Source organism: Colletotrichum chrysophilum, assembly GCF_026319265.1.
Source record: "Colletotrichum chrysophilum strain AFK26 chromosome Unknown scaffold_159, whole genome shotgun sequence".
NCBI lineage: Eukaryota > Fungi > Ascomycota > Sordariomycetes > Glomerellales > Glomerellaceae > Colletotrichum > Colletotrichum chrysophilum.
Window position 1 is genome coordinate 93,084 of NW_026517446.1, and position 9,265 is coordinate 102,348.

General features: G+C 53.9%; 4 protein-coding genes across 4 annotated transcripts; 3 read left to right on the forward strand and 1 right to left on the reverse strand.

Moving 5' to 3' along the window:
- Positions 1 to 409: 409 nt before the first annotated feature.
- On the reverse strand, positions 410 to 1,819 carry COL26b_012013 (uncharacterized protein; the record flags this gene model as incomplete). Its single annotated transcript, XM_053184666.1, has 4 exons — positions 410 to 584; positions 645 to 813; positions 911 to 1,703; positions 1,769 to 1,819. The coding sequence occupies 4 exons, from the start codon at positions 1,817 to 1,819 to the stop codon at positions 410 to 412; spliced, it is 1,188 nt and encodes a 395-aa protein (XP_053031410.1).
- A 2,561-nt stretch (positions 1,820 to 4,380) lies between these two features.
- Positions 4,381 to 5,214, forward strand: COL26b_012014 (uncharacterized protein; the record flags this gene model as incomplete). Its single annotated transcript, XM_053184667.1, has 1 exon — positions 4,381 to 5,214. The coding sequence occupies one exon, from the start codon at positions 4,381 to 4,383 to the stop codon at positions 5,212 to 5,214; it is 834 nt and encodes a 277-aa protein (XP_053031411.1).
- Positions 5,215 to 5,924: 710 nt separating this feature from the next.
- On the forward strand, positions 5,925 to 7,312 carry COL26b_012015 (uncharacterized protein; the record flags this gene model as incomplete). The annotated part of the gene is made up of 2 exons (XM_053184668.1): positions 5,925 to 6,001; positions 6,067 to 7,312. The coding sequence occupies 2 exons, from the start codon at positions 5,925 to 5,927 to the stop codon at positions 7,310 to 7,312; spliced, it is 1,323 nt and encodes a 440-aa protein (XP_053031412.1).
- A 524-nt stretch (positions 7,313 to 7,836) lies between these two features.
- COL26b_012016 (uncharacterized protein) lies at positions 7,837 to 8,412 on the forward strand (the record flags this gene model as incomplete). The annotated part of the gene is made up of 1 exon (XM_053184669.1): positions 7,837 to 8,412. One exon carries the CDS (start codon positions 7,837 to 7,839, stop codon positions 8,410 to 8,412), a length of 576 nt encoding a protein of 191 aa, XP_053031413.1.
- Between the last annotated feature and the right edge of the window lie 853 nt (positions 8,413 to 9,265).

Sequence of the window (9,265 nt, forward strand, 5' to 3'; positions counted from 1 at the left end):
AGACCCATGTTTTGCGTACGGGAGCCCGTACAATCGCTCATCGTGCTCTGGTCTAGGCAGTTTCCCAAAACGGCAACAAAAGCACGTTATTGACAGAAGGCCTGCGGCGCGGCGCAGCGTACGTAACTTGAATAACGACCGTCGGGCTCGGCTTGCAACAACTTCTCAGATAGTCGCCGACAATTTGCGTGTTCACAGTTGAGCCATGGTTTCAAGTGAAATTCCAGCCTTGGCCAGCCATTTTGTCTAGATTTTCTTTGTCTCCGCAACTAATTCTAATGCTTGCCACTCTCTAGCGAACTCTAACTCTTGCGGAGTTGAACCAAAAAAAAGTCTATGTCTATCACTTCGTCTATTTGCGTCTAAAATCAAAAGGAGGGAGTTTTTATGAGTTGTTTGTGGCAACTCTCTATTTGGCCCATCTCATGCGGCCAGGGCAGGTCGGGTCGTTCTCGACATACTTGAGAGTGCCGAAGACAGACCAAAGCTGGCCCAGGAAGCTGCGCTCATCGGAGTGGTACAGGTCGCCGAGGAGGGGCTTGATGGCCTCAGTGGCCTCATCGGCCTTGTAGAAGGGAATGCGACTGAGCGATATTAGCAATGAGATCTTATCGATGTTTCAAGTGAGGGGCCAATGATCTTACGGGAAGAGGTGGTGAACGACGTGCTTCTCGATGATACCGTGGAAGAGGTGCTTGCCAACGAATCCGAAGTCGCGGTCAATGGTGGCCAGGGCACCCTTGACGAAAGTCCAGCCGTCCTCGTTGTAGTGGTAGACGTCAGGGTGGTTGTGGTGGAGGTAGGTGATGGCAACTGAGGGGTATCGATTAGCACTCTATCAAACGCGAAAACGCTCGAAAACTCTAATGAGTTCCAGGGTGAGGAGTAGGAGGAAGGGGTTAGTGCATACCGAGCCAGTGGTGGACCCAGAAGTACGGGACGGCGTAGAGGAGGAGAACAGTGGAGACGTCCAGGATCTGGGCGGCCTTGTAAAGGATGGAGAGGGTGATGGCCAGGCCAAGGTCGGAAATGGCAATGAAGATAGCCTCATTGGGACGGAAGACGGCGCTGAAGGGGTCGAAGTGGCTGACGTTGATCCAGCGTCCAAGAGCGCTGACCTCGCGCTGCTTGCTGCCCTTGCCGGCGGTGGCGTTGAAGAAGAGGTACATCTGCCATCCGAACAGCTGGTGGCCAAGGAGGTTCATGAGCTGGAGGATGGGGGTGTCCTCGAAGAGCTCGTGGAGGTCGATGGCACCGAACAGGGGCTTCTTGGAGGCCTTGGGCTGAGTGGCGGGGACAAAGGCCATGTCCTTTTGCATGTGACCGGTGAAGCGGTGGTGACGGTGGTGAGAGAACTTCCAAGAGAAGTAAGGGACCATGAGGGAGGAGTGGAGTACCCAGCCGACCACGTCGTTCAGCTTTTGGTTCTTGGAAAAGGCACCATGGCCGCACTCGTGACCCAAAATCCAGACACCGGTGCAAACGAGACCCTGGACGAAGCCGTAAATCATCCAGGCGGCACCGCGGACGATGGGGTCCTGGATGGCGGGGATGTAGGTGAGAGCAGCCCAGACGAGGGCGGCCACCATGGAGTAGTCACGGAAGACATAGTAGAAGGATGTCCACAGCGAAGGCTCAAAGCAGTGAGCGGGAATGGTGTCCCTGATGGTCTGGATATCAGGGTACTCAGGCTCAGAGGTCTTCTGGAATGAGGGTCAGTTTGGTTCATCGATCGAGATCGCGATCTGGAAAGAGGCTCCCGACTAACCTGCTGGGGCTTCTCGACCACCGCGGTCGTGGTACGTTGACGAGCCGCCATTGTGTGTGACAGGTGCAACCTGGGATGTTTGAGATGCTTCTGTCTATAGGCTGGCGTATATGAGATGAACAGAAGTCTCCTCAGGTTCAAGGCTGAGGAAGAAAGTGAATGTCGACGGAGCAAAGGCACCAGATGAAGCTGGGGGAAGACGGAAAGAAGGTGAAAATTCTCGCTTGCCCGAGGTAAAATGGGTAGGTGCGATTATCGCTTTTGCGGAAGGGGGGGATGGAGAAAAAAAAACTACTGCGTAAGGGACTTGGCTGTCACCGCCACGGCACATGCAACGACGTGTCTTCTCCTTGTTCTTTTTTCGTTAAGGGACCCAGCGCCAACCTAGACGGCAGTGGGTCAACGTCGGTTCCATGGTCAGGGACGTGGACGATCTGCTGAATAGGGGTCCAAACAGTCTGGACTTTGTTGCCCACATGCATTGCCATGGGCCGGCAGAAAAAAAATTACGATGGTCAGTGTGCCAATGGCAAGTGTTTGGAATCGCGCGAATGTCAGCCAAAGACGTGACTCGCGGCCAGGACCAACCTTGTGGCCGCCGGCCGATAGCCTCGCAGAGCCTCGGGCCAGACGTCTTCCGCAGTGCACTTCATGACTCAAATTGGTTCAGTTCAAGCCACCTCTTCTTTGTCCTCTGCTCGAATTACTCAGGAGAAACGCTGAAGAGCTCAGAGCCGCGTGGTGGCGCGGCGACCGCCTGCCCGTTCCGTTTGTCTCTTGATGCGTTGTCCCTGAGGATCCAAAACTGACTGCGACACTGCAACATGCACACACCGTATATCGCAAAGATAGAGAGAAAGAGAGAGGCAACCCACACTTGCCCGCCTTTCGCAGGCGGTGAGCAACGCTTTCTCACTCTGTTGAGACCCGCGGATCTGTCGTGCTGTTTTGAATCTTTCGATCCATGCATATCCAAGAAGAGGCTTCCTCGGTTAAACAGGACTAAACGCAATCAGGCCTAGCGGGAGAAGATATGCCAGGGTTCGGCTCCACGTGCGAATTGCAAGAGGCTTGGAAAACCCACAAAGAAGGCACCCTCAACCCCAACACTTTTACCCCTGGCTCTCTGCGACTTCGTACGGGAAGATTGACCCCCACTCTGTGTTTGAGCTTGAACCTCGTTTAAACGTCTCTTCCAACGGGGGTGGGTGGTGGCCACAGGACCCTGAGAACCCCTCCTTCTGCTGTTGACAGAGGGTTTCTTTTGGGCAGACTTCATTGGCCAATTCTTGCGACTCTCTCTCCATCTTCTCCAACCGCCCCAAGACCCCAAACCGAACCGCGTGTCCCCAAGTGTTCTCAAAACAAGGGACCGTGCGATAACGTCGCGACCCACTCGGGGAAGATCGGGTAAGAGGGGGGAAACTCGGGTACGGATAGAAAGGTTCAGACAGAGACACCACAAGCATGGGCTCCTCGGTTTCATATATCTGCGCAAACTCTCCCTTTCGTGGCGTCTCCAGCTGCGCCCACGCCGTTGCCTATCCCAAGTTGCCCATCACCATCAAGCCCAGGCGCAAGGGTAGGGCGCACGGGAATGTAGGCGCACGGTCGCTGAGAGATTCCAGCACTATTGATCCGGCGCAATCAAAAAAGCTTAAACGGCTTCTTTGTGGGTTTCTAGAAATGAGGCTGCGAGAGACAGGCTTCTAGGGCAAACCTACTGTGTCTTTCCATCTCCTCGCCGACTTCCGTCCTCTTCGTAAATCAGTCCATTTTGCGAGTTGATCCTCTTTGACAATAGTCACAAGTCCCTGCACCTCTGAACTCTATCTGTCGTAACGCAGGACACAACTGAGGATATCCATGAATGATGACGGACGCCGGGGCAACACTCAGCCTCCGACAAAGGCCGGGTACGGTCGTCCATCTGATAATTAGGGAGTGAACCTTGACCACCTGTCTCATTTCCGCTGTCATGGACCAGAGTCGTTTTTGGTGATTTATCAGTTGAATCTGAATGTCGACTTCGCAACAACCCTGGAACCAAGTAACTCGACTCAACGCGCCTACAGACCAACATGACAGTTCCCAAAGTTAACGGCGCCGGCAACAGAGACCTCACGGAACTCCTTGAGTTCGTGAGGTTGAACTCATCATACTATGCCAAATTTTGGGAGTCTAGGGGAGTCCAGAAAGAGGCAACAGTCTCACTCAGAGACTTGCCTACAGTTGATCATGAGTCTTTTTGGGAATCCAATACTTGTCTCAATAGCCAAGTCATAACTTCAAAGCAGAAAGATGGTGTCATCTTCAAGACTGGAGGTGGGTAGTTCTTGAGTGCCCGAGACAAATGAAGCCCCGGCTCACTGATCTTAGGCACAACCAATCACCCCAAAGTCTCATTTTATGACCAAAAAGAATTTCATGGTCTTTCAAGGCAGTTGGCAGAGTCGCTGGCGCGATGTGGTGTTCGCGCAGGGGACATGGTCGCCAACTTGTTCTACGCCGGCGACCTCTACGGCAGTTTCTTGCTTCACATCCTGTCGGTGTATCACCTACCGTGTGGCGCCATTCAGCTCCCAGTCGCTGGACATGTCGGTATCCCATCAATGGAGAGACACATCGTTGAGTTTGAGGCCACAGTCGTTCTAGCCACAGTCACAACAATGTCGCAGCTAGCAGAGCGCATCCTCGAAGCTGGGAAGACGCACCCTTCTGTGCGGCTGCTCTTGTTCTCCGGCGAGGCGTTTTACGACGACCAAGCGGGACTTCTAAAGGCAGCCTTCCCCAACGCAACCATCCGATCCGTCGTTTACGGCTCCATGGACTGCGGAATCATTGGTCTACCGCCAAAGCCCGAGGACTACAACAACGACCCTCGTCTTCACCAAGTCAACAGCCCCAACATCATCGTGGAGATCGTCAACGACGACGGCGAGGTCACGACGACCCCCGGCGAGGCGGGCAGCTTGGTCGTCACGAACGTGGAGCGCCGTCTGATGCCCATTATCCGCTACCCGTCCGGCGATCGAGCCGCGTGGGTTGATCCAGCGCTTGGTCTTTTCCGCGTCCTTGACAGGGACCGCACGGCCATCCGCCTCGGCCCCGTCTCCATCGACTTTGTGGACCTGAGACGCATCGTCTCGACGGTTCTCAAAGACAGACCGGTGGGCAAGATCCAAGCCGTCGTCACGCGCGAAGACAGGAAGGACCTTCTCACTTTGAACGTCGCGTACAAGCCGACCACAGACGAGGAGAGTTCGCAGTTGCAGGCAGGGCTGAGAGGAGAGCTCGGGGTGGTGCGGCCGATGTTTCGGGAACACGTCGAGAAGGATTTAGTCAACGAGCTGCAGGTAAACTTTGTCACCATGCAGGAACTCGCTGTCAATCCTAGGAGTGGAAAGATCGCCGAGGTGCTTGACCTTAGGTCAACTACAGTGTAACCTTCACGGGCCTCCCACACCACGATACCTAGAGTTTAGAGTATTGCGTGATCAGACGTCTTTAGCCAGCCATAACGTTTTGTTTGATTGGTCGCAATATTACACGAATTATGAGCACGTTAAACGGTCTTGGCATCCTCTTGCTTGGGAATGTCAATGAAATAAGCTTTCGTTCTCGCCAAGAGCCGGTGGGACGCTCTTGACACTATTCAGTCTGGTGCATTGGTCGTAAACCCACGCGCGACAGGCGCCCAGGTCCAAACGGATATCGTAGCCCGGGACATATCAGGACCCCGCTGGTTGTCTCTTTGACGCGGAGGAGATCCCCTGTCGCTCCCAGCCCCGGACGAACCGGCCGGTAGTCATTCAATTGCGGAGATATCCAAATTGGGCCCATCGTGGATACGCACTTGACTCGCGTGGACCCTGCGCTCCCTCGCATTGAAGGCGCATCGACTCTGATACAGACTTCACATGAAGGTGCTGCTGCGGCCACAAACTCTACTGTGTAGTAATCTCGCAACGCTTTGGCAGCCAGCTTTACTGCGGCGTTTCCCGCCTGCATATTTCTTCAAAGTGATCCCGATAGCAGAGAATCCGAGTATCAGACCGTTCATGCCCCCCTAGCCACCTTCGCCTCCCGTGGATCGCACGTCTATCCAGTAGCATCTAACACCATCTCGTAAAACCGAGCACAGCAACGTCGCAGCATGTCCGCCAACCATACCGGGTCACCGAAGCCAGTGCTCCCAAACAAGGGACGCACGGCGGTTGGTACCCTCGCTCCGTACTGCCCCGAACCTCCCCCCTTTTCTACCTCCGTTCCCAAGCTGACATCCAAGCCCGAGATAGATGGGGCGAGCCGGCGTGGTTCAACGCTCTTGAAAGCCCATACTATAATGACTCTCACCGGAGGTTCCAAGCATACGTGCGGGATTTTGTCGACACCCACCTGCTACCATACGCACAGGAGTGGGAGGCCGCCGGCGAGTGCCCCTTGGCCGCCAGACTGCAATTCGCCAAGTCCGGTCTTGCTTTCCTGGACGTGCCCAGGGAGTACCGGCCGAGGGAGCTCATGACAATCGCGGGGATCCCATTCGACGAGCTCGACGTCTTTCACGAGCTCATCCTGATGGACGAGATGGCCCGCATCCCCAGCGGGGTGCCCCTCGCGCTGGCGGGGGCGTCGAATGTGGGTGCCCCGCCTATCTGGACGGCGGGGACCGAAGAGCAGAAGAGACGGTGGCTGCCGGGGCTTTTCACATGGGAGACGAGTTTCTGTCTTGCCATCACGGAGCCGACGGCCGGCAGTGATGTGAGCGCGATACGAGCCACTGCTGAGAAGACTGCCGATGGGAGATTTTACGTTGTCAACGGGCGTAAGAAATGGGTTACCGGCGCGCCGTGGGCGACTCATATGACTACCGCTGTACGGATGTGTGAGCCTGGTCGAAGTGGCATTTCACTTCTCGTGGTACCTCTGAATTCGCCAGACATCACAATCAGGAAGATCCACAACTCCGGTCACAACGCGGGCGGCTCATCGTGGGTCATTCTGGAGAACGTGAAAGTCCCGGTCGATCACTTACTGGGGAAAGAGAACGGCGCCTTCCCCATCATCATGCGCAACTTCAACAAAGAGCGCTTCATTTTGACAGTGGACTGCAATAGGCAAGCCCGAATTTGTCTCTCGGAAGCGCTGCAGCATGCGCACGATCGCGAGACATTCGGAAAGCCGCTTGCCTCCCATCAAATTATCCGCCATAAGCTCACCACCATAGCGCGTGAGGTTGAAGGGCATTGGGCTTGGTTGGAGCAGATAGCATACCACGTAAAGATCCACGGCTGGCAGACCAAGGACGTCGCCAGCAGAATCGCGCTTGCCAAGATCCAGGGCGGCAGAATGGTTGAACAGGCCGTCAGGGAAAGCCAGCAGATACACGGCGGAATGGGTTTCGAAAAAGGCGTGACAATGACTGAGCAAATTTCACGCGACCTGCGTCTGAAAGTCATTGGCGGGGGAAGCGAGGAGATCCTGAGCGATCTTGCATGGCGGGAAGAGCACAAACGGACTTCAGGCCTAGGCGCAAAACTCTAGGCGCGTGGAAGGTCTGCGTCGAACAAGCTTAAAGAGAGTTTATGTAGCCCTGAATCATTTTTTCCCTCTCACGGTGATGAATTAGTTGCCAGTCTGGACGCTCGGCTTCCCTAGCCGTCGACAGTGGTTCTATGAGGAATTGCGAGTCATTAGTTGACGGCTGTCTAGGCCTTGGCCTTCCGAAGACGTGGGCAACTCGAACCCAAACATCCACGTGTCGTCCGATATGCTCTTCAAAATGTGACAAAGATATTCGTTTGAGAGTTGTCCAATCTCGAGCTGAAGGTTCCAAGGGCAAAGTCTAAAATACGCCTCGAGATCGCCTACGCATTGTGGTACGTGGTTGACAGTTGAACAGGCAGCTCCCCCTGTCCACGCCAGCCTCGGAACTAGCCAGAACCCCGCATAACGAAACCGAGGCAACTCCATCCAAGCAACCCCTCACCTAGGCTATCATTCGAAATTTTGTTCACCGCATGTACTACGGTTGACTGACGATCGCACTCAATGCCCTCCCTTTCGCCATGACATCCGAAGCCGTCAAGTCGCATCCGGAGTACCAACACTTCGCATCCATTCCATGGTGCGCAAAAGTCCTCTCCAAGTTCGACTCGCCCTCCCACGTTGTCCAAGTGTCGGCAAATAGGACAATCTTGCCAACAAAAGAGAACTCATATGTCGGTGGGACTCTCAACACACCAAACACCATCACCGCCTGGCTTGTTTTGCACCCGCGGCCACAACCGCCAGATTGGAAAGTCGACGAGTTGTTTTCGCTCATTACCCTGAAAGATGGCATGATCGGCTTTCCCGAGGCGGCTCATGGGGGCGCCGTTGCGTTGATTCTGGACGAAGTCACGGGCATGACGATTGTAGCACAGAGACCCGAAGGCGCGGAACCCAACAAGGACTTCCGGACGGCGTATCTGAACACGACGTTTCTCAGGCCGGTCCCTGCGCCGGGCACGATTCTTGTCAGGTCCAAGATCTCCAAGATCGAGGGGCGGAAGAACTTCGTCAGTGCGCAGATAGAAGATCAGAACGGAGAAGTTCTGGCCAAGGCAGAAGTTCTGTACATTTCGATACGAACCAAGCTGTAGAAGAAATAACCTTGTTTGGACGTGGTGTTGAAGGGCAGGGTTGGCGTTGCATACAGGTATTCTGCTCAGAGGACGAGTCAATCAATCTGCCCTTGCATTCATAGACTTAGAGACCAAAGCATTTGGGAGCGGTAGAGACAATTGATCGAGTTCACTCAACGCATCCCGAACACTAGGTAGCTGAAAGAGCAATGGTTGTGGTAGGTTTGCTTGGTCAAATCTAAAAGTTGTAAAGCAACAACTTTGACTACTTTAAATCACCCTCTGTGCTGGAGGCCTTGATATTCCGGGTCTCATTTTAAAAGGCGCGAGTAACTTCATGGTTGTGCTATTTGAACTCATTCCGTTGTTCGACAACGAAGGTCCGATCATTGAGCAGGCAGCGTTGGTGGATATCAGTCATGTAGGCTCTTATCCGGGTTTGATACCGCTTAATATATCAATGTCTGATTTGCTAGGAACTATGAAATTAGTCTATCCTTATCCGTATACGATAGCATAAGTCAGCTAGTTAAGTCCGGAGAAGCTCTATGCTCGAAAAGACTACCTCCGCATGTGGTCTAACCTACGTACGTTCCTCATTTTTGCCCTTCTGCTGCAAGATGTCGCTACGACGATGTTCAATTGGTGAGTCTAATGCATACGACATGATGACAAAGGTTTCTCGAAAATTCGTGTCTTGAGTGACGTCGGATTTGTTGTGTGAAAAATGCTTAACGTACATGCATAGCGAGTGGGCCATCATAGCGAGCGGGCCACTTCCAAATACCCTCCGGCCATTTGTGTAAGTAAGTTAAGCCACATCGTACGAAATTAATTGGAACTACTCATCAGCCTCTTCTTCAGAGGTCTC